The 25,972-nt window shown below is 37.0% G+C and overlaps 1 protein-coding gene across 1 annotated transcript in view; it reads right to left on the reverse strand.

Moving 5' to 3' along the window:
• The window catches only part of STAU2 (staufen double-stranded RNA binding protein 2), a 304,184-nt gene that overhangs the window by 88,632 nt on the left and 189,580 nt on the right, over positions 1-25,972 (reverse strand). Inside the window, 1 exon segment of the mRNA XM_043601210.1 lies at positions 13,782-13,895. Coding sequence (XP_043457145.1) covers positions 13,782-13,895 — 114 coding nt within the window.

Below are 25,972 nucleotides of genomic sequence, written 5' to 3' on the forward strand. Positions count from 1 at the left end.
CATTCAAATTTCTGGCAGTTCTCAGGTCTGCCTGGGCATTTACTTTCTGCCAGACCCTCTTGCATCTCCTCTGCATACGTGCAGAATTTCACGTGCAGCAGGGATGATGTATAGATAGCTTGGGCTCTCTTTGGTCTCTCCTGCAGGTGTGTGAAGTCTGTTGGTCAGCCAGGAATATGTGCGGTTTACCAAGGCCCCTATCACTGTATCATTCCCTGAATCTCCCTGATAAATTTCTGGCTAGTCTGTTTGTCTATTGTTGACTCCAACCAAGACTGTAACGTCAGGTTCACAGAGTCATTAGCCAGCCTTTCCTATCTGTTTGCCATCAAGATATCCACTGTTATTCACAATGCCTATGGGCATAGGGTTTCTCACATTCTACTTTAAATCAAGTGAGGCCATTCCTCCAGTGAAACTGCTGGTTTTCATGGTTTTCCTCACCCTTGCAGAACTCCAATGCTGACTGAGCCTCAAAGTGGGGCATGGGAGCAGCTCCAGACAGAAACACCACAGGACCCTACTGTTCTTACCTGAAGTCCAGTCATTTTTCCATGAATAAATGCTTTTCAATTTGTTGAGTGTTTTTGGTCAATTTCCAGAGTCCTAAAATTGCTGTTCTTGATAATTTCGTCCAGTTTGCTTTTTGAAAATAATTGTCCAGCTCTCACTCTGCCATATTGTATTGGTAGTGTGCCTTTAAAGCTATTTTTAATTGCTCTGCTTCTTTCTGTCATACTCAGCTGGTCACCAAGGTCTGCTGATTCTTTTTATGCAATGTCGCTCTGGGAGAGATACTGTTTTTCTTGCCATTTGTAGAGACACACCCATCAAGATAACCAGCACTATTGTGGAAGCTTTCTTCCCCACCACAGTCAATCCTGCATCTGGCTACTAGATTGATCTTAGAGACACCAGCATAATCATATTCCCTGCTCCTGACTGAAGAATGGTTCTTTGCTACAAAAACATAAAATGTGTACTACTTAACCTAGCTGTCAAAATGTACTCAACTGCCTTGATCTTATGCAACATTATGTATTCCTGGAGCTCCCACCAAGTTAAGTTTTTCTTTCCCCACATAGTCCTTGCCAATTTCCATGTTTCTAATCTTTCTCATGTTGTTTCCCCTATGTGGGAAGCCCTTGTAATTTGTCTTTCAATTTTTGGTCCACCAACTCCTAAAAGAAGCTTAATCAGGTGAACTCTTCTGTTCTTGATCATTCCTATATTCCCCAGCTTTTCAATATTCACATATACATATATAGATTTTGTACACGTTTCTGACACTAAACATATCAGTTTGCAATCAGTCAATTGTTTCTGTATGTGTTTTGTCGTTTCACCAATATTTATTTCCTTTTAAATGGGTTTTATTTTTTAAAGCATTTTCGAGTCACAGTAAAATTGAACAGAGAGTACAGAAAGTTCCCATATATCCCATCTCCAACTTTGTATTACACTCAGTTTGAGGGCTTTCACAATTTACAAAATTGGAAATACTCCTTAGCATATAGTACAGTGATGGGCATGAAACTAGGGCTTAGTATGACTGCTGAATGAATAAAATGCTTCTTGATTTCCAATGGAAATTTTCAAAAATCGTTTCAGAAAAATGGTCACTTCAGGATGTCTCTACCCTCCTCCCCTTGAAGAACTTAACTCTTCCATATACCTCTGAAAGCAGAAGTGATATTTAACATTTGTAATAATTTGTGGTATGAACACAAACCAATGAATTCAGACAACAAAACGGTCCTGAAAACTCCTGTTGGCCCAAGAAATGATCCATCAGTTGCTAGATGATGGAGAGGTCCCAGAGGTCCTGGACATGAGGCCACAATGGTAGGGGGTGAAATATGTGGCAGCAGCTATTTGCCAAGTATTATGAAAGCATTTAAACATTTTAACACTTGGTACAACCATATCCGAGGGCACAGACTGAATATCAGTTCCATGAACAAGTAAAATGGTATTCTCTGCATTTTATAATGACTGCAGAATAGAATATCTATAAAATGTACTTCTGTCAATCATAGGCAGTTTTGGATTTGAACAGCAATGAGAACAATGAGTCTCTGTAATGCAAGGTGCGGACAAGGACAGAAAACAGTCAGAAGCCAATGTCAAGGGGTCAGTTAGGCAGTACAAGATCAAAGAGAACCAAAGTACTGGTAGGCCAAGACAAACCAACAGAGCAGACAGGTGGTAAGTAACCAGCAGTCAGAGTACAAGGGTCAGCCAAGCAGACAGTACGGATGTGCTAGGTAAGGAGACCAGCAAACAGGAGCCTAGGAAGCAGAAATGTAGCAGCAACGAGGCACTGGCAGCCAAGCGAGTTTGTTCCTGAGCTGAAAAATTTCTTATTATGTTTCCTTCTATGGCAAGAACTGATGTGAGGCCATGACTTTTCTGCATATGAGGTTTACTGAGCCAGGTAGGAAGCCTACTGCATATTAGTCCTCTGGAGTGAGAAATTTAAGTGTGGGTCTTGGTATAATGGTGACACTTCTCACCAAAGGTACCAGAGGACGGTAGCACACCACTGGACTGCCTACGAAGGGTCACAGAGACGTTTTTTAACACTACGTTGACCATTACTAATTTCACACATGTTAAATATTTGGGGGCTTAAGACTGTCTTCAAATTCCTTCATCAGAGGATGCAAAGAGAAGCAAATTAACTAAAGGGTATTTTTAAAATATGTGATCTGAAAAGGCATTAGCTGCCAACTTAGAAACAAAGAGAGCAGGCCAAATAACTATTAGAAATGAAAGAAGAAAGTTGGATTTCTGAAAAATAACTAGTTTGTCTAAAAAAGAATTTTGGAAATGGGGAGAGACATGACTTAATTGAAGGTGTATTACTAAGAGTAGGTTTCTGTTTTTCGGTTTTAAATAGTATAATAAATCATACACAACAGCATAATTTGAGTTTACAAGGAAGGTAATACTCTTTAGGTTGTAAAAGTGACCTCCAGTGGGTAATAACACTCTCAAATCTGTGGCCTGGGGGACTATATGCCATTGATCGTCACTTTAAAAAGTCTATATAGGCAACAGTTTTCCACTGTAACTTTCACATCCATTTAGCCAATTATATACATATGGTATTTATTGGTTTAATAATATATCTGGTTATGATTCATTAGTATGAACTGTTAACAGAAAGGTTTGTAGAATATTTCCCTAATGATCTTCAAATCAACTTCAAATATATGGATCTACAGAACAGTAGAAATATTAAATTCCTACTTAAATAATGTAAACTTGGAATACTGAATTAAAAATCAAGGAACTAATGGGGTGCCTGGGTGGCTCAGTCAGTCAAGCGTTTGACTTCGGCTCAGGTTGTGATCTCACAGTTTGTGAGTTCAAGCTCTGTCTCAGGCTCTGTGCTGACAGTGCAGAGCCTGGAGCTTGCTTCGAGTTCTGTCTCTCCTTCGTTCTCTGCCCCTCCCCCACCCCCACTCACACACTCTCTCTCTCTCTCAAAAATATATAAACATTAAAAAAGAAAAGTTTAAAAATCAAGTAACTACTGACATGGAGTTTGTATGCAGGTCCCAAGTTGACCAAAACTTATTAGGGAGAAAAATCTAGAAAATATTTTTGGTTCTATAATTTGTTGAGATCATGAACATGAAATTATCTTCAAAGAGATAATCTGTTGTGAAACACTGAGCTATAGGTAACTGGGGTACAGGTCAAACAACCACCCTAAAAATCATTTTTAGTGTAGTTGAGAAAAGTCAGGTTTTTAGAAACCTAAAATTTCACACTTTCTGTTGATTAAAATAGCTGTTAATCATCACTTCAGGAAAAAGTGGGAGAAAGAAAGCAATAAATTAAATTCGTGGGTTTTGACTGTAGTCCAAAATTAATTTTTGGGTAAAATTAATAAGTCACTTGTGGGCACAATATCACTGGATATGTGCACCCTCCTAGAAATGTGGTCATGCTATACTAAGCATAAATGGAATCATGAATCAGTTATAAAATATATAATATTTAGTCTTCTCACTGCCTTCCCCTATAACTCAGTGTTGGTTCTGGAAACTGCTTATACAGCTGAAATAAAAGAAGTGAAAGATCACCATGGAAACAAGAGAATATTCCCTACTACTTAAAAAAAAAAAGTCCAGCTATGAAATGTTTCTAAATGGGATTTCAAAAGGAGACAAAAGTAACCCCCTTTGGTACAAACTTTCTTTCAATGCTCTGATGAATACTGATAAAGAAAGACTTATTATTCCCTTAGAGAATAAAATTGATTTGCACTGTAGAGTAAATAAATACAAAATTCACAATCAAGTCTAACTGTGCTGTAATAGGGGAACTATCTGCAGAAAACTGGCTCCTTTCTGAAAGAGAATGAACTCTGAATGCCCATGTTTAAAATAACAATTTGATACAAATTTCAAAAGGTGAATGCCTAATGTTTCTTCCTTCTAGTCCAGGAATTAGACCAGCAATTTTTTTCCTGTAAAGTGGCAGATACTAAGTATCTCAGGCTCTGAAGGCGACAAGGTCTCTGTCATAACCACTCATCTCTGCTGTTGTGGAGTAAAAGTGGCTATAGACAATACCCAAGTGAATAAGCATGACTATTTTCCGATGAAACTTATTTATGGGCACTAAAATTTGAATTCCATATAATTCTCATATGTCATGAAATATTACTCTTCTTTTGATCTTTTTTCCAATCATTTCAAAATCTAAAAACCATTCTTTTTTTTTTTTTTTTTAATTTTTTTTTCAACGTTTATTTATTTTTGGGACAGAGAGAGACAGAGCATGAACGGGGGAGGGGCAGAGAGAGAGGGAGACACAGAATCGGAAACAGGCTCCAGGCTCTGAGCCATCAGCCCAGAGCCCGACGCGGGGCTCGAACTCACGGACCGCGAGATCGTGACCTGGCTGAAGTCGGACGCTTAACCGACTGCGCCACCCAGGCGCCCCAAAACCATTCTTAATTCAAGCGGTAGCATGGATTTGGCCTGCAGGTCACAGTTTGCTGACTCTTGTTCTAGACCATCCATGAGTGATAAACTACCCAGTGGTGAGAAGTTGTTCCTACTGACTTCCTGCTGATTTTTTTTGAAGATATGATTGAATTTATAACTGTGTGTGGTGACAGATGTTAACAAAATTTATTATGACGATCATTTCACATAAAATGTTGTATACTTAAAACTAATACCATGTTATATATATATCAATTATATCTCAATTAAAGAAAATCTAAAAACAAAAACAAAACACTATGTGAACTACTGGGCCAATTACTGAAATATAAAATGTAAAGGAAAAAAAAGATATGATTAAATTCCTTAACCACAATATATACTTGTGTAAAATGGGAATTTCATATAATAAAGTTAAAAGTCAGCAGAAGAAATTTTTGTCCTATAATCATGGGATACATTTCAAGTAGAGGAAATATTCTGAAATATTTCAATATAAAAAAAATCAGTATATATGAAAACAATTTCTCGAAGCAAACATTAAAATTGATGTGCCTTTCTAATATCTCTCTTAGCACCCTATTTCATAAAAAGTAAATGAAAATCAGGTTACATTTTGAATTTTGGCAGCTCCGGGACCTCATGGAAGCTGCCAGCGGCAGTGATCATTCCCTCTCTGTCAACACCCCATGGCACTCAGCACTCTGGCTTGACGTGTGGAACAAGAAAAACAGCTGAAGTTCAAAACCCACACTGAATCTATGTAACACAAAGAATTCCTGAACCCTATTACAGATACCTCTAGGATGATGACATGAGGTCTGTTATTATACAATGTCACTTAAGTGTGTCCTTTATGTTAATAAAAACAAAAACAAAAACAAAAAAACTTTGTCTTAGGTAATTGTTGCTCCAAACTATGAAGTTCGTGTCTCTTTATATTCTGAGGACTGCAGTCCCCAGTGACATCATTCAGTGGATACCGACTTATGTACTACAATACGGAATGCTAGAATCAGGAGGCAGGCTCTGGAACTTGAAGAAAGCAATTCAGGACACTGAGAAGGACAGAGGCTTATGCATAATAGGTTACAAAAATTAAAGATTACAAACAGATCAGTGGAAGAATTACTGACAGATTCCAAATGCTACATATACTCAATTACATATACTCAGAGTACGCAAACACTCAGATGTCAACATACGAAAGTACCAGAATGCTTTCACAAATAATGTCCTTATAAGGCACCATGAGAGAAAGCATACTAGGACAAACATTGTACTTCTCTCACTAGTTCTACCAAATGAATTCTACCAAATCCAAGTTATTCTAATTTTCTTAGAAATCCAATTCAATTCCATCCTATAAACATGAATTGAGTGCCTCCTACATGCCAGAGCATAGACAAGGAGAATTCAAAGGTGAATAAGACATTGCCCTGCACCTCCAAGAGGTTACTGCCCAGCAGGGTCCACCAATATGAAAAACAATGGGAAGATAGTTTGATAGGTTTAACAATGGAATGACACAGAAAGTAGATTTGGGGAAGGCCTATTGACTGCCACTGACAGCTTGGTTGGATCTGACGGATACAACAATTAAAGTTCCAATTATGAGCAAGGAGAGAATGGCCCAGGCAGAGGGAACAGTGTAGACAAAGACACAGATGCAAAAGAGCATGAGATATGGGAACTCAATACTGCCAGAACATAAAGTGTGGGTTTTAGTTAGGTACAGGGTGAATGGTGAAGGATGAGATTGGAGACAAGGGCAGGGACCAAATCATAATGCCCGGAGACCTGTGCTGTGCAACACATACGTGGTACTGAGCACTTGAAGTGTGGCTAGTCCAAAATGAGACATATGAGAAATGGTTAAATACCTCAATAATGTAAAAAGCTGATTGTATGTGGAAGTGATACTTTGGATATATTGGGTTAATTAACGTATATTATTAAGATCAAGTTCACCTGTTGTTTTTTTTAATGAGTCTGAGAGAACATTTAGAATTATATAATGTGGCATTTAATTCCTCATGTAGTAGTCTCTGTAGTTGATTCTTCAACAATCATTTCACCCTAAGCATTTAGACTCATGGTGATCTCAGGGCACCTGACTGGCTCAGTCAGTAAAGCATGTGACTCTTGATCTTGCGGTCATGAGCTCAAGCCCTATGTTGGGTGTAGAGATTGCTTAAAACATAAAAATCTTAAAAAAGAAAAAAATATCTCATAGTGATCTCATTGTCTCTTGCCAGCGACTGTTTGGAGATGGGCTTGTGAATGACTCAATCCAGGCATGCACCATGAAGGAAAGATGGCTGGAGGAGTTCCTGATATAGATGTCTTTGCTCCTAAAAGGAGATACAGTAAGATCAGATCTCTCATCTTCTTTTAAATGTGGATACACTGCCAGTGACACAGAGAACTACTGTGGCCATCTTTCCATGAATCAGAGGATGAAGCAGAGCTAAGAAATGGAATAACCTGAGTCCTTGTTGACATTGCTAAGCTACTTTATCAACCAACCCTGGGATTCACCCTTCCTCTGAACTTCCTGTTATGGGAGATAACAAGGTTCCTTATTGTTTAAGCCAGTATGAGTCAGGTTTTCTGCTACTTGTAGCCAAAAGCATCCTAACTGATCCACTCCATCAGACTAACGTTTACCTCAAGGGAAAGGGACTATATATGTACTATCATTTAAGACCATCTAGCACTATAAAAGTTCTGTGTATAGTCTATAATCGATCCATGCATTATTGTTGTGATAGTATATACTATCACATATGTGTCATATCACATTAATTAATCAGGAAAGAAAAACCTATGAGCAGACTTTAACTAAACAAAAGTAGAAGAGAATACCCTTTAGATTTGGATTTGTAACTTGTTCCATGTACTTCATGGTTGTGCTTTCACTGAGAGGTTGGCCTTGAATTCCAGTCAAAGCACCCACACTGGCAACACTTCAGCTTGGTATGCAAAGATGGACATAAATTTTTACAGGTGATGTAGCAAATGAAGCAAATATACGAACACTATAGTTTATACCTCATAGAATTATTATGAGAATCAATCAAAATAATGGATGTAGAGCCTAGCACAATATCTGGTACAGAGTTAACACATTTAATATAAATTTGGTTCCTGTTTCATTTATCTTGTAGAATTGCTCATTTCATAAATTCTTAGAATTTATGAAATGCGCTAATTATGCTTTGTCTTTTATATATATGTATATAAATGTGCTAATTATGCTGTATGTATATGTATGTATATGTACATAAATATACTAATTATACTTTGTCCTTTATATCATAATCTCATCTTATGTTGACAAGAAGTCAAATTAGAGCAAATAGTAATTTACATGTTATATACTACATGGGTGAGTTAGTGCTTGGTTAGGTGGTTGATTTGTTCCTTTTTTATATGAAGCAAGTGAGTTTCAAAGCTAACCTGAACACAATAAGGTAGGTAGTGATAAACCACATAACTAGAAACTAAGCTACAGTATTTTAACTAATCTACATCTGCCTACCCAGTGCTGGTGAGATTGGTGAGATTAACAATGCAGTCTAAATGAAGGTGAATAAAATAAAATATAAAGACAGGGAAGGAAGTTTATGATTTTGAGGCTGTACCTGGAAGGTGACCGATTTAAGCAAAAGAGAAAGAGTAAACAGGACTCAGTAACATCCAAGCACGATGAAGAAAGATGTAGAAAGTGTCAGGCCACAAGGAGAGAGGAAAGAATATTTGGTGAATTATACCCAAGCTAGAAGATTCCAAAAACCTTTCTGCATTATTATAAATGATTCTGCTTTTAATAATATATACTAACCAATATAAATTTAATTTCCAAATAGGATATATTGAAAAACATTGAGCAAAACCCTCACTAGCTTAATCTTACCGAATAAATGTGCTCTTTACCCAACTTATGAATAAGGATGACTGCTCTTCATTGAAACCACCATATGCTCTGCAGATTTTAAATTTCACAGGATGATGAACTCACTGAAGCCTACATTAAGTTAGTTACCTAGCCTATTACGAAGACTAGAAGTTAGTTATCTTTGGAGGCTCTACTATCTAGTGCAATATTCCCAGAGAGTTGTTCAGTTGACAAATTTTTGCTATATTTGTTAAAACACTTAAAATATTTTGCTAAAAAACATTTAAAAAGAAAATCACCATATAGAAATTTAAACTGTTTTTATTCTAGACAATTAAATATTCAAAACTAATGTAAATTAATAGTATCACATTTGCTACGATGAATAAAAGCAAACGTGTAGAACATTTTCACCCAGATCTCACCAGGACGCCCAGGCAGCAACCAGCCTGAATGACTGCCTACTCTCTGGATGAGAATTCAAAGTTCCCAAATGGGAAATGCTGGCGTACAGATCCTTTCTCTGAAGTCAGACAGGGGCAGGCTTAGACCACTTTTGGAGACTAATAATTATTCTAGGAAGTCTGAAGCGGGCCTTAACTAACCACTGGTATTTGGAGAAGCTCTAAACTAGGCTCTAAGTTAAATTTAGTGCATTCTAAGGTGGATCCAACATATTCAGAGCATACAGGAAAGGAAAGGGGATGTCATGTCTCCACATTTCCCTGGAGTCAATACCATACATGGGTCAATGATAAAGGAATGAAACTGGCTTTTTTTTTTAAGTTAGGTTTATTGAGGTATAACCTAAATACAGTAAAATTTACCCTTTTTACTAAAAGCATACAGTTCTATAAGTTTAATAAGTGTATAGTCATGTTCTACCACCACAATCAAGATACAGCACATTTCCATTGCTCTTCAAAATTCTCATGACAACTTATGGTCAATCCTTCCTCAGCCCCTGTTTTCTGTCTCTAAAGTTCTGCCTTCTCCAGAATGTCATACACATCAAGTCTACAGTATGTTGCCTTTTGATTTCTGGTTTCTTTCACCTGTCATGATATAACTGGCAACAAAGCGAAAGAGACCTGGACACTGAGTGAAACGGAGAGTGGTAGGAATTGAAACTGGAGAGGTGGAAAGGGCCAAATCACATAGGGACTTAAATGCCATAACAAAAGTTTTGGATTTGTACTAGGTGTGATGGGAAAAGCCACTGGAAGGTTCTGAACAGCTGAAAATCTGATCGGATTAACTTAAAAATAATTCTGGCTACTGCATGGAAGATAGACCACAATGGAACAGAAGCAGAAAACAAGGAATCTAGTGTAAAGACTACTGCAGTTGCCTGGATTAAACAGGATAGGGGCATCTGGCTGGCTCAATCAGTGGAGTATGCAACTGTTGATCTTGGGGTTGTTAAGTTCGATGCCCACACTGAGTGGAGAGATTACTTAAAAATAAAATTTTTAAGGGCGCCTGGATGGCTCAGTCAGTTGAGTGTTCAACTCTTGATTTCAGTTCAGGTCTTAATCTCACGGCTTATGAGATAGGACCCTGTGTTAGGCTCTGCACTGCCAGCATGGTGCCTGCTTGGGATTCTCTCTTTTGCTCTCTCTTTATTGCTCCCTCTCTCTCCCCCTCACTCTCAAAATAAATAAATAAAATAAAATAAAATAAAATAAAATAAAATAAAATAAAATCTTAAAAAAAACCCCAAAACCATGATAGTGACTATAAGGGCAACAATGGAGGTAGTGAAAAGTAGTCAGATGATAGATGTAATTCAAAGGGATACTGGGACTGGATGTAGCATGTGAGGAGGAGAGAGGAGGCAAACATGCTTCAAGGAGCTTGGCTTGAGCAACAAGGTAGTGATGGTGTTGTTTACCAGGATGGGTAAAAAGAAAGGACAGGGGTGAAGGGAGAGGCAGGTTTGTTGGTGGGAGAATTAAAAGCTGCATACATTTGGACGTTGTCAGCATACAGATGATACTATATCTCCCTCCTGACCATTCTGCAGATCTGTATGGACCTTTGATAGAGATACTTCACAGTCCTTGTCTTCTCACTCCTTAATACAGTGAGTGGATACACTGAACAATACATTTAGTCTCCATTTTGCTGAGTTCCTAGGGCTAAATCTAAAAAACTAAGGTAGCCTGTAAATGTTCAAGGCTAGAGAGCTCTTCCATTTGTCACCTTCATTTTCCACACAGATAAGAACAACAGGAGTTTGTTTTAAGAGGGGTCGCCTCTAAATTTTACATATTTTTTCTCAGAATACTTACTCTGTTCATTAAATTACGTGGCTCAAATGAACTAAGGATAGAACACGTTCTGTAAGTGACTGTAGTTTTTCTTGCTTTCAAATGTTTTCCAGTATTTACTGGTTAACAGGTGAAAAAGCCATTTAGTGGTACATCCTTTCCAACTTATGAAATCAAGTTTATGCTTTCGGTATGGTGAAGAAGTACTTTTTGCATAGATAGACCCTGAGTATGAGGAAAGTGTAAGGGCAACATAATGTGGAAAAGCAGAGGATGTGCAGTAGAGATTTACTGTGCCTCCTTTCCTCAGGGAGCCCGAGAATCCAAGCACAAGGGAGGAGTACTGATCACACTGTACTTCATTCACACCTCTGAGGCCACCGAAGTAGAGTGTTTAATGTACACAATGACCAATCCAGTCACAGCTCCATTCATTCATCCATCTATCCATCCAGCTTCCATCCATCCACCTGACCATTATCAACAAATTTCCTGAAAGTCTTTTTTCTCTTAAAATTTCATGCAAATTCATCAACTCTAATGCAACTGTATTTGCTTTAATATAGAAATGTCTTTATTTACTTACCATTGCGTAAAACTGACATTCCAGTAGATGCAGTGTAAGACCTCTACGTATACGTGTGCAGGTTGTGTGCTGAACACCTTGTGGGGTGGGGGGTGGGAAGACCATTCATGCTGTAGTTCTTGTGGATTTGGACAGCGGTAAATTGCCTTGAGGAAGAAGCATCTTTTTTTCTAACCTGTAAAGGTGCCATATGGGCTAACACTAGCCCAGAACTTTACCACATGGACTTGGCACAAGCCTGAACCAGCCTCATTATTTTATTCATGAAGAAGCCAAGCTCCAAGAGGCAGAGAGACAAGTTCCCACAGCTACTTCATGGCAAATCTAGGTTTGATCTCAGTCTCTATTCCCATTCCAGTGCTCTTGTACAGCAGCATGCTGCCTCTGCTAACAATGGGTTGCTCTTCTCAGGTGTGTGGCTTTCTGAAACACTCTTTCATGTCTTTGCTCAGCCTAACAGGCGGCCTTTGCAGGATGGTTATCTCATGCTGCTCTTGCATGTGTTTCTGCCATGAATGGATACAGAGATACAGCAGCAGCTAGACTTGTTGGCAAATACTCAAAGTCGTAAAGTTGCTAGTTTGCAAGCTCCACGAGACCAGGAACCATGTCTAACATTCTTATCACTTATCCTTAGCACCTAGCATATAGCTAAGTTATAGTTTTACACAGCGAAACACAATACTTTCTATCAATTAGCTTAGGTCATGTCCCTCTAATTCCTGCTGCACTCTCTTCTGCAGCTAGAGCAGAGGTCAGTGCCAAACTCTGAGAAGCACTGGAGTAATCTCCAAGCTGCTTTCGAAGCCAATATGCTATTAACTGTTTATTATTAGTGGGGCTTATTCAGCCAGGAGCAGGAAGATCAGTCACAGAACCAGAAAATGGCAGCACTGGAATAGATCTTGCAAGCCATCTAATCAACTCCTTCATTTAACAATCCAGAAAACATTCCTCTCCCAAAGAGAGGGCAGAATCCACTCAGGTAGCTGCAGCTAACTCACGCCGTGGTTAGTTCCTAAATAGCATTTTTTCTGCCTAATTTAGTTGCTTTTTCCTCAACACCAATCAACAAATGACGATCGGAAGGAAACCCCACAATGACAGAGACATTATGAACTAGGGAAGTGCGCCATTAAGGATGTCTTTTTTGAGCTGGGTGATAAATCATGTGTTTGAGAAGATAAACTACTATGTTCTTTTATTCTTTCCATGCAAGGGTACTACTCAGAGAGAAGGAAAAAAAGACTAGTCAGGCAAGACTATTAGAAGTCCTCAAATTTACTGAGAAATGGATATAAAAGTGAGTTACCATTGTTCTGCATATGAATAGTTAATTTAGAAAGCATAGCTGGTTAGTCAAACTGTAAATCGTGTATGTGTATTTATTTTTACTCCAAACTAGAAATTCTATGACCCAGATCATTAGTTTAGTCTAATCTGATGATTATTTTAATTGAAAATATGTATGATGTTATAAACAGGATATTTTTTTGCAAGCTGCTATCTAAACAAGGGAATTTGTTATTAAGAAATAATATACTTGTCAGATTTTAAGCTGTAATTCAGAAATAAAACCTTAAAAGTAGAAACAACACTGCAGTGTCATTTAAATAAGATCTCAAATTATGGGAGTAAAGTGATGATTCTGAAAGTTCAGTTATTTTATACACATTCTAGAATATTGAGCTCTCTTCAACAGAACTGAATGAGTATATTACAGTGAGACCCTAGTGTTACCTATGTTGTTTATCTAACCCTGCTTCCTATATGTAATTTTTAAACACGAAAATAACTTGTAGGGCAAATATAAGAGCATTTTGTATTTTAATTAATAATGAACTACCCACTAGAAGTCTAAAATAATTTAAATCTCCCAAGATGTTGGTTTCCCAACCTCCAAATTTTGGATTTTTAAAAATTCTAGCAGATGGTGCTAGTGGGTAATGTATTAGGGAAAGCAAAGCTGTAGGTGTGCACATAACTTCCATTTTGATGGTCTCTGATTTCTCAGCTGGGCCATAATGCAGCAAAATGGCAGTGGCAAATTATACCTGATCATGGCTGGCTTCAATGGAGCTTCCAATAGCATGGAAAGTCATCTGCACAGGGGCTAATGTCAGACAGGTCACACACTCTTTGCCACTTTGTCTATCACAGTAGTGAACCTATAACAGAACACATGCAATCTGCTGAACGCCACTTGTAAGAGGGAGCCAGATGCAATAGGTCCTTTCCAATAGGTCTAGATTTCCAGAAAAATTCAAATAATTTATGCAGAATATACTTCAAATATTTAAAAAGCTATCAAGGACCTTCCGATATCCAGGGAAAATCTATTAATTCCATTTTAAGTACTTTTGAGGTTTTAAAAGAGTCTCGGATATGCTTTATAAAATGCTTTACAGTGTTATAGCTAGTAGAAAAATTCACAATTAAATACCATACCTATCTGTACAGTCCAGCTTTTCATAATGCATCATGCATAAAAGACTCAAGGGTAAGCATAAGTCAAAGTTCACTTGATTCCGATGGAATTTTGTCAACCTGAATTTTTGTTCATCTTTGACTCTACATGTGTGTGATTGCCAGTTAACTGCCAGTGATGTTCTTCTATTTCTACATTACAGTACACCCTATAAAACCACTGCTAAATATATATAGATATCACTACCTCATGTTCTGCTTGAAATCGACATTGTAATCAAATTGAATTAAAGTGAAATGATTTTTAATGTACAAACCAAAATAAAGTTACTATATTATTATTTTTCTTTTAGTTAAACACAACCAACCATTATTAAAACCACATGTAAGACATTCCATATCAGAGGCAGGGTAAATGGGGGTAGAGGGAAGTGTGAGTCCATCTTCCCAGTGGGAAAATTTCCATCCTCTCATTTACCTACTTTCAGAAAAGTTCTTTCCAGCAGTTTTTATTTTCATTCTAAGCTAACAAAGTAAAAATAGCATTGCTTTTGTGATTAATGAAACGTGCCTATAGAATGGGATTCTTACTGATTGTTTTATAGGGAAAATTGGTTTTATTAGTTATAACTTGCTCAAACTGTTAAATTTACATAGATCTAGGCTAAAAGCTTAGGTGAAAATCTTGAATTTGTGAGGAAGAAAATTAAAATACACATATCAGTTCCCTGTGGCTTAATTCTAACTGCTGCATGATAATATCCATAATATACCTTTGTTATAGATTATGGTCCACGTATATTTTGTTATGGATAATACATATCTGACTGAAAATGACAACAATATGGATCTTGGTCTAATAGGTTAATAACTGAACATTTTTAAAGCACTAGGGTTGTTAAGATTCACCATCAGTTTCCCTGAAGGTACGGAAACATCCTGGAATCTATAAAAAGTAGTTTAGAGTTTAAATCAAGGCAATATACAAAGCTTGTTTCCAAAGTACTTTAAAGATTTTATGATAAAAATATTTTTTTCCAAGTTAACTTTGGGGGAAAAGATTTGACAGTAGTTCTAAATCACTGCACTATGCCTCCTAAGCAAGTTGAAAGGTCACTCAGTATATATGAGTTCAAGAATGTGGAAGTGTTGTTTACTATGCATCAGCTAAATATGATGGGGGGAATGAAACTTATCACATAACAGCTTTATGCAAAAGCCAATAAATGGTGACACTAAAATAGCTACAGTTCACAGCTATTTATGGTACCATTAAAGTATTATGTCTGATATAGTGCTATTATAAAACATGCTTTTTAAAATAAAATATAACCGCCCTTTGACATCAATTGAAAATCTGTATGAAAGACATGACACTTCCCTAAATACTCAAATTGATAGTGAATACACTTATATGTCAGCCAATTTACTGCAGTTCTAGTCTTCTTCTAGAGAAATGAAGATTATAAAGGACAGAAATACCACAAGACAATCCTAGTAGAAAATATAAACTCCCAACTGCATTTCCATCCATGGCTTAGACACTATTACTGAAAGGTTTAACTGTCTCCTAACTGTATACAATTCACTGTAAGCCTGCAATACCCTATGAAATATTATGCATCCTGCAGACATTCAATATTGGTGAACATGTATAACCTGTACATAACATAAATGTAGAGGTGTGAGTTTGCACATAGCTTCAAAGCAAATGTCAGAGCATCCCATGAATGTGACAGAGATTGCTAATTATCCTCCAATATTCTTCCTCAGTAATTCCCAGCTGGCTACTTAAATGCTCAGAATAAAGTTCATATTTCTCAGCCTCCCTTGCATGTGGTTGAGTAGAACGTAAATGTAACAGCTTCCTGGCAACTTTAAAAAGACATTTCAAGCGTGTGCCTTTTGCTCTTATTCTTGACTCGCTTTGTCAACCTGCTTGAAATGCGGGTGGATGTTAGCATCTTTTCACCATAGGACAAAGGCAGAAACCTAGAGATGGTAGGATGGTGAGTAGGCAGGATCCTGGGTCCCTGAAGACTTGATGGAACAGAACCATCACACTAGCTCTGGACTGCAAACTTACAGACCTTTATATGACAAAAGAATAAACATCTATTTTATTTAAGTCACTGGGCTTTTTATCACTTACAAAAGAACCTAATCCCAGGGGGACTTTTCCTGCTGCCCCAGAACTGATACCAGGACCCACAGCCAACAACAAAAGGATCTCTAAGGAGCTGCCAACATTTAGGGCAGGGACAGAGGGAACTGGAAGAAACCAAATGCTGCCTCGAGAAAATCATGAATATCATCTATATGGAAGCCAGTAGGGAATGAAACCAGGCTAGGGTGGCATCTTCCCCTACCCTGGCCCCCTCCTGGCTTCCCAACATCAGAGTAGTAAAGCCATGAAATGAAGCAGGCGGATGGGGTGCCTAGGTGGCTCAGTCGGTTAAGTGTCTGACCTCAGCTCAGGTCATGATCTCACAGTTCGTTTCAAGCCCTGCATTGGGCTCTGTGCTGGCAGCTCAGAGCCTGGAGGCTGCTTCTGATTCTGTATCCCTCTCTCTCTGCCCCTCCCCTGCTCACACTTTGTCTCTGTCTCTCAAAAATAAATAAATGTAAAAAAAAAAATGAAACAGGTGGAGTATGGCAGAAGAGGTCTCAAAAGTCCCCACCCCACCGACCACAAAGACCACAAATATTCAAAGGCAACGAAGTGAGAGGAAGAGAAAAAGAAATCATTGCCCACCCTCCCTCCTCCAAGTGTCTTGAGCCAATCAACTGGCTTGCAATGCTGGGGATCGGAGTTTGGCATTTTACAGTGAACCAGACTCAATTTTTAAAATTAAAGGTAACCAGATATAAAGGAACATGAATGGGAGATCTGACAGAGCATGGAGGAAAGTGGTGACTGGAGAAATATAAAATCACTCCACGTTTGTACCTTCACTGCACTGAGACTGCCCAATAAACCAGATAAAAACTATGCGAAAAATACAAGAAACTAGTGATTGAGGACACAGTTCCAAATTAAACAAAAAGTAATAATATACAGAAAAGAGGCCTTAAGAAAGAGTCACATGTTACACACCACTCCACATCAGCCAGTCATAAAAATAAGTTTGATATGGCTCTTTTTAGTTATATATTTTCTTCTTGGATATAACAACATTAAAGTTCATAAAATTGTGAACGTCAAAAAAAATGTGTGAATGACATTTTGAAATTCATCCTCTGGCACAGAAAAATGCTTCTTATGATTCAAAGCATCAACAGAAGCCAGAATTCTGAGGACCACTAGCCTGAAATAATTAGGGTAATAAAATCATACTACATTCTGTAAGGCACAAATCTTTAGAACCGACACAGCAAAATCTGTTGTAACAGAGCAGTGTGTTCCTACAAATGTGGCTCTAAAAATTCCACTATGCAATGTCACAGGACCTTGATTTTGATTAAAGAAAAAGTTATATAAAGATAATTTTAGAAGACTACAAAAGTCATCTCCTATTGTACTTTAAGATTTACTATTTACAAATCATACCATTTTGCTATCTTTGGTACTTTAAAATGTAAGCAATTGATCTTGACGTTTATAATGTTATAGTTCTTGTTCTCAATTTATAACACTATCAACTCACACTTTGTTTCTTTCTCATGGATTTAAAAAAATTATTCCATGAAAAGATGGGCCAAAAATTTCAATATATGTAAATTAAACATGTGCCTTCCTTTGAAATTTGCAAATCTATGATAATTTTTATTTTAAAATAAGTTTCCTAGTTTGACTTGTAATCACATAAACCCAGATGAGATGCTGTAGTTGTGCATTCTAATACTAACTTTGCCAGTCCAGAGATTTCTCTTTCCTGAAGGGAAGACAAGCTACTCCAACTATTCATATAATTTAAAAAATAAAGAAAACTACTATAAAACCTTAGAGTAATTTACACTAAAAGCTACATATGTACATTTTTTCATGCCCACTTGAAACTACGAGGGGGCATCCAAATGAAAATGTAAATTCCCTACCTCCTACCTCCAAAAAAAAAAGAGTTGAATCAAACTGTTTCCTGCAGGGCTGAAACTCCTTGATGTTGCAGGACTACTAAATATTTTACTAATCTCAGCAGGAAACTGGTTAACTGCTTGTTTGTCAGATGTTTTTAATGGTCACCCACTGTGGGACAAAAATGAGGAGGGTATGAAAAAGACCCATGTTTAAAGACCGTTGCTCTTTGGATCACTAAGGAAAGATAAAGGCCCGTATATTCATATGTGATACCTAACAGAATCACTGTATCAAGAAAACGTGTGTGATGAGCACACCTCGAGTTCATGAACTGTGGGGCAGAGATCCCATTCCAGGCACTGCACAGATGCTCTGCATGAGCAATAAAGGCTGTAAGGAGCCAAACAGTGACCATCTCAACACTGGAACTTAGGATAAGGATGTCAAAACATGCTGGACTTTTGCAGTGTCTGCACAGTGGCCGTACAAAAGACCTGTATCTTTATTAACACAAAAAAACAGCATTTTCTTGGCAAAGTGTGAAACAGTATTACTTGATAAATATTGCCCTAATAAATAGCGTCAGTTGGTATTAAACGTTCTTAGCTGCTTTTTTAGATCACTTGATGACATGTAAATCATCTTATTTGGGTCAACTAGGGTCAACAGTAAAAAGCTACATTATGTTAGTTATTTAACTAATGAATTAATTTATATGTAATAGATAAAATGAGTTTCTCCATGAAAATCACTTAGAGCAATGCCTAGATCACGGTTAGCATTAAAATAAATATATTAGATATTCTTCTTACTACAATTATAATACATCCCATAATAATATAATCATTAAGAATAATATTATATTAGTATAATGCCTGTCACTGACGTTCTCTAAAATTTTTCCCAATCCTTTTCATAACTAAAATCAACTCCTTTGTAACTAAAATGTAAATATATATTTAACATGCTCAGTCATTTACCTGTGTTTTAGCTGTTTGAATAACCTGTTTTACTCTGCATGCAATATGCTTGTCACATTAACATCTCTAAAGGGATAAGTGAATGAACGAAATCACATTATAAAGACTGAGACTCAACTTGTAATTATCTTTTCTCTCTTTAAGAAATTCTATGCTTGGGATAAGCTTTGAGAGTTACAAGGCTATATTTGGCATACAAAATCTAATAGCGATGTATAGATTTATTTCTAGTGTAAGTCACAGATAAAAATTGCCTAGCAAATTCAACAACAGATGTGTTATCTGTATTGTCAAAAGAGATAAATGCATTCTTACTTTAAGGGATGAGCGTGTACATGACAAAAATCCTAAATGTTTTTTCTTTGGTTTTTAGTTTCCACTTACTATGCCAGTGGAAGTTTAAGGAGGAAGCCAATTACTTAGAAAGTAAATTATACACACACATAGTTGTTTTAGTTTGACACTTCCATCAAAAAAAACCCAAAACAAAACAAAAAAGCACTAGGTGATTTTTAACAGTCAATTTCATAGCTACCAGAAAAGAAGCTTCTGTCTCTTGTAGTGCGTACTCATGTTTTGACATACCCACATATAACCATTTACATATTTATAAGAAGAGACACTAAAATCTACAGGGCTTTGAAAGAAAACATTTTTTAAGTTTTTATTTATTTTGAGAGAAGGAGAGAGCATGTGCACACGCACGTGAGTGGGGGAGAGGCAGAGAGAGGGGAGGAGAGAATCCCAAGCAGGCTCCATACTGTCAGTGCAGAGCTGGATGGGGGGCTCGAACTCATGAACCCTGAGGTCATGACCCAAACCAAAATCAAGAATCGGACATTTAACCGACTGAGCCACCCAGGCACCCCTAAAGACATAATTTTTTAACAAGAAAAACTTCTCCTAAGGTCAAAGGGCAGTTACAGTTATTTAAGCAATTAGTACACTACCAAAGTTAAACTAACACAATCTTCTCCCAATAGAGCCAACCAACTCTAATTTTCATGTATTAGAATTCTATCGTATTGAATAGCACTTCAAACAATGGAATCAAAGACAAGACTTTACAAATCTTCATTATATACCAGTTTACTTTATAATAGCATTTAATTATTTTTTTAATAAAAATATCAGAATGTTTTGCTTTATACTCAGGAATTACAGATTTTAGAAACATACCGTATTTGTTTTTAAAATACAATTACTTTCATGATGCGAAGACCATTATGATGACTTTTACTTCCAGACAAGATGAAATAGATTTACTTTTCCCTATTCTTCCTGCTAAGTATAGGTAAAAGCTCCTGATATTATATATAAAACAAACATAAGAGAATTCAGGAAGGGGGGAAAGAAGAAGGAAGAATCTAAGCTAAGGATTTCAAGACCCAAGAAACAACAGAGTGGTGAACTCCTAAGTTTTCTCTTTGCCTTATACATCCTGGGCTGGGTGCTAAAGAAGCTGGCAACCTGAAAATGTCAATGGATATACAAAATAATAATAAAAATAATACTAATAATGCCAGAAGAAAATCTGCTTTCTCTGTTCAAAAGGCCAGAAAAGGAATAAATTAGCAAGACAGAAAACATTTAGACAATAACTGCCCTATTCCAGCCAAACACCATGGAAAAATTGGCAGACCCATCCTCACTCCCATCAGCAAAGGTCAACTGGGGAGCCTAGACTTCTATCCTTGCCAAATGAATGAGTTAACTCAATTCCCCAACTGGGGTGGTGACAGAGAAGTCTGAATGGGGAGTCAGAGCTTTTATCCCTGCTGGATCCCTAGGCTTTGTCTCTACCTGGTGATAATGAGGCACACTATACCTTCTCACTGGGGTAGTTTCAGAACTGGCATAGTGGAGGGTCAGGACCTTCACCACTATTCAGCTATAATAAGTCCCCCTTCTCCAACAATGTCAACAGAACTCAGTGGAAAAAGTAAACTTCTACCCATAACAAGTAACAAGGTGGCACTCCTATACTCCTAGTTGGTGCAGTGTTAGGGTTGCTAAAACAGAAGACAAGTAAGACAGAGAGATTTATCATACCTGAAATGTCCAGGATTCAATAGAAAATCATTCATTATACCAAGAACCAGGATCTCAACTTGAATGACAAAAGACAATCATGAGATGCCAACACCAAGATGACATAGGTGTTAGATTCATCTGACAAATGTTTTAAAGGAGCCATTATAAAAATGCCTTAAAAGGCAATGACACACACATTTAAAAAATGAAAAAATGTAGTCTCCCCAAAGAAATTGAAGATATAAGAGGAATCAAATAGACATTTTATAACTGAACAATAAAATAACCAAAATTAAAAACTCAGTGGAGAGGAGAGTACACTTATAGATAGAAAAATAGAAATTCCCCAATCTGGACAACAGAGAGAAAATAGACTGAGAAAAAATGAACAGAGCCACAGAAATTTCTGGGGCATAACAAAGATCTAATATTTGTGTCATCAGAATCCCGGAAGGAGCAGAGACAGTGATTGGGGCTAAAAATAATTTGAAGAAATAATGGCTAAAAATGTACACAATTTTGGTAAAAGATATAAGCCTATAGCTTCAAGAAGCTGGGCAAATCCTAAACAGAATAAACACAAAGACACAACATAATCAACCTTCTGAAAATTAAAGACAGAGAATAATCTTGGAAGCAGTGAGAGAGAAACAACTCCTGACCTACAGAGGTGAAACAATGGGACAGCAGTGTCTTGGCAGAAACCACGGAGATCATAAGGAACTGGCACAACATTTTTAAAGTGCTGAAAGAACTGTCAACCCAGAATTTTATATTGAGCAAAAATACCCTTAAGGAATGAGGGGAGTCCAAAACTTTCTCAAATGAGTGGAAATTTGAGTATAGGTTGACAGTAGACCTACTCTAACAGAATGGCTAAAGTAAGTTTTTGAAACAGAAAAGAAATGATAAAAGTAGAGATCTTGGAACTCCATTGGGAAAGGAAGAAAAAACAGAAAGGAATAAAAGTGTTGGTAAATAAAATAGACTTTCCTTCTCTTCTTGAATTTTCTAAACTATGTTTGACATTGGAAACAAAAATTTTAACAGTGTCTGATATGGTTCTTACTCTTTGTGAAGGAAATATTTAAGAAAATTATATTATAAGCAAAGCAGCATATGGGGGACTGAGAATGGTACAGCATCAATTCTGTGAGATTCTTACCAAAAATATGGTCAACCTCAACCAATCATGAGAAAATTTTAGAAAAACCCAATTCAAGAACATCCTACAAAATAAGTCATCACATTATTCAAAAGTGTTAAGATCATAGGGGGTGCCTAGGTGCCTCAGTTGGTTAAAGACTCTTGATTTCAGCTCAGGTCAGGGTTCTTGAGTTCGAGCCCTGCATCAGGGTCTGCATTCTCAGCGCAGAGCCTGTTTCAGATCCTCTGTCTCCTCCTCTTTCTGCCCCTCCCTCATTCACATTCTGTTTCTCTCTCTCTCAAAAATAAATAATAAGACATTAAAAAAAGGTATTAAGATCACGAAAGACTAAAGAACTGTTACTTGATTGGAAAAGATTTAAGAGACATTGCAACTAAATACCCTGTGGAATACTAGACTGGAGCCTGGACCAGAAAGAGGACACTCGTAGGAAAACCAGAAAATTTGAATAAGATTATATCATCATTAATTTCCCAGTACTGACAATTATACTATGGTTATATCATTGCTAACATTAAGTTCTGTACTATATTTCTACCTAAGTTTAAAATATTTTTATTATTATTATTTTAAATGTTTATTTGTTTTTGAGAGAGACAGAGAGAGAGCGTGAGCAGGGAGGGGCAGAGAGGAGGAGACAGTGAATTGTAAGCAGGCTCTGCATGGTCCCTGCAAAGCCCAATGTGAGGCTCAAATTCACAATCCATGAGATTGTGACCCGAGCTGAAGTCAGACACTTAACCGACTGAGCCACCCAGGTGCCCCTAAAATTATTTTTTAAAGGCCACTAATAAAAGAAAACCTTTAGTGCTTCAGAATAAAGGAGATAAGGAGAGGCCCAGCACCCATTAGAGTAGGTATCAGATAAACAAGTTTTTCTACGCATATCAGAGCTTTATATTAAAAGAATCTTTAAACACAAGAGAAGGTAATCAGTGGAGATTTTCTTTGCATTAGAAAAATAAAGTCACTGGGCAATGTGGTAGTTTCTACCTATGATATCAAAAGGAAAAAGGATGCAGGAAAAAAAAGTTTCTGGCAAAAAGCCTGGAAAATTACAGTATCCAAAGCATAATGACAAAGAAGCTAAAGGTTCTTCATTAAGTTAGAGATTTAGAGAGAAAAAAAATTGTTGACAGATGCCTAATCATGGGAAGCCTAGCAATGGGGACCAAGAAACTTGAACAAAGAAATATCAATAAATGCTACTTGATTTCCAAAAGGTAAGAAGTTGCTGCTTATGTTGCAAATGCAAAGTGGTAGCAAATACTACCTATGACAATTTTTTTTTAGCTATTTTTATTTTTACTCTAAGACAATATGACTATCACTATCTGAACTTTCTCCTCTATCATGAATGTCATTACAAAAAATTTCCGCTGAAATCACTTTTAATAGGGAGCAGGAACCAACAAATTCTATCAGGTTCTTCTTTTTAGCAGTTGACAAGAAGTTGATGGAGAACCAGAAGAGACTACTATTGCAGAAGCCAAGAGAATAGAAAGTTTAAGATGAGAGACAAGGTTCAGAGTTTGAGTCCAGCCAGGTTAACTGTTTCAGAAAACAAAACCCAACACTATACAGAGGAATGTAACAGAATCCAGAGTCTCTATAATGTATCACCGACAATTGTCAGGATTCAATCCAAAATTACCTGACCTGTAATGAACAGGAAAAGGTGACTCATACTTAAGGGAAAAGGCAATCAATAGAGACCAAATCCAATATATCTGATGTTGAAATGAGCAGAAAAGGTGTTTAAAGCCAAGCACCTATTTTTCTTAAGGATGTAAAGGAAAATACAAGCATAATGCATGAATGGACAGGAAATCTCATCAGAAAAACCAAAACTTTGGAAAAAACCATATGGAAATTCTAGAAATGAAAATACAACATCCAAAGTTTAAAGAAAAATTCACTGGATGAAGGAGATACACAAAAGAGTCAGTAACTTATAGATCAATGAAATAATACAATTTAAAGTTCAGAGAAGGGGTGCCTGGGTGGCTCAGTTGGTTAAATGTCTGACTTTGGCTCAGGTCATGATCTCACAGTATGTGGATTTGAGCCCCGCGTCAGGCTCTGTGCTGACAGCTCGAAGCCTGAAGCCTGCTTCAGATTCTGTGTCTCCCTCTCTCTGCCCCTCCCCGCTCACACTCTCTCTCAAAAACAAATAAACATTAAAAATTGTTTAAAAGTAAAATAAAGTTCAGAGAAAACAATTTTTTTTTATGAATAAAGGCTCAGGAATCTGGGATAATATTTTAAAAAATGCACGTAAATGGAGTCCCAGAAGAAAAGAGAGAAAGGGGGCAAAAAATTTACTTAAAGAAAATATGGCCCCATATTTCTCAAATTTGATGAAAGCAATAAATATACAGTGAGTTCAAAAATGGCTCTCAGAAGATATGTCCAAGTCCTAACCTCTATACTTTTGAATGTGAACTTATTTGGAAATAGGCTCTTTGCAGATGAAATTGAGTATGTCAAGATCATCCTGGTAGAGAGATAATATTTGCAACACAAAGGACTTATACCCAGACTAGAAAAAGGACTCTCATAACTCCATAATAAGAACAACAACAACAAAAAAACCCAATTAGAAACTGGGCAAAGATGTGAACATTTCACAAAGATATATAATTGGCCAATAAGCACATGAAAAAAAGTTCATCATATGGGTCATCAGTGAAATACAAATTAAAATATAAATGAGATACTGCTATAGTCTTAGTAGAATAAGAATAAGTATAGTCTTAGTAGAATATGATCATGTCAATACATGAAACCCTCATACACTGCTAGTAGGAATGTTATATGTTACAGTATATTGAAAAAAAAATCTGATGGTTTGTTATAAATTTGTATGAACACTTACCATGGGACCCAACAATTTTACTCCAAGAATTTTTTCCAAGAGAATTAGAAAGATGTCTGCATAAAATCTTGTACATGTGGGCACCTGCGTGGCTCAGTCAGTTAAGCAGCCAACTCTTGATTTCAGCTCAGGTCATGATCTCATGGTTCTTGAGTCTGAGCCCCATGTCAGGCTCTTCACTGACAGCGTGAAGGATCCACTGACTGTGTGGGATTCTCTTTCTCCCTCTCTTTCTGCCTCTCTGCATCTCTCTCTCCCAAATAAATAAATGTTAAAAAAATCTTTTAAGAATCTTGTACAAGAATAATCATAAACAGCTTTATTCATAATAGCACCAAACTGAAAACAACTCAAATGTCCATCAACAGGTAAACTGAGAAACAATTTGTGGCATACATCCATATAGTGGACAAGTAGTTAAAAAAAAAGAAACTACTGATATATGCAACATGGATGAATCTCAGAAACATTACAAGTGAATGATGGGGTGCCTGGGTGGCTCAGTCGGTTAAGCGGCCGACTTTGGCTCAGGTCATGATCTCTCAGTCTGTGAGTTCGAGCCCCACATCGGGCTCTGGGCTGACAGCTCAGAGCCTGGAGCCTGTTTCAGATTCTGAGTCTCCCTCTCTCTGACCCTCCCCTGTTGCTGTTCTGTCTCTCCCTGTCTCAAAAATAAATAAAACGCTAAAAAAAAAAAAAATAAATAAATAAAAAAAAAAACATTACAAGTGAATGAAAAA

The sequence above is a fragment of the Prionailurus bengalensis genome, chromosome F2 (assembly GCF_016509475.1).
Source record: "Prionailurus bengalensis isolate Pbe53 chromosome F2, Fcat_Pben_1.1_paternal_pri, whole genome shotgun sequence".
Classification (NCBI taxonomy): domain Eukaryota; kingdom Metazoa; phylum Chordata; class Mammalia; order Carnivora; family Felidae; genus Prionailurus; species Prionailurus bengalensis.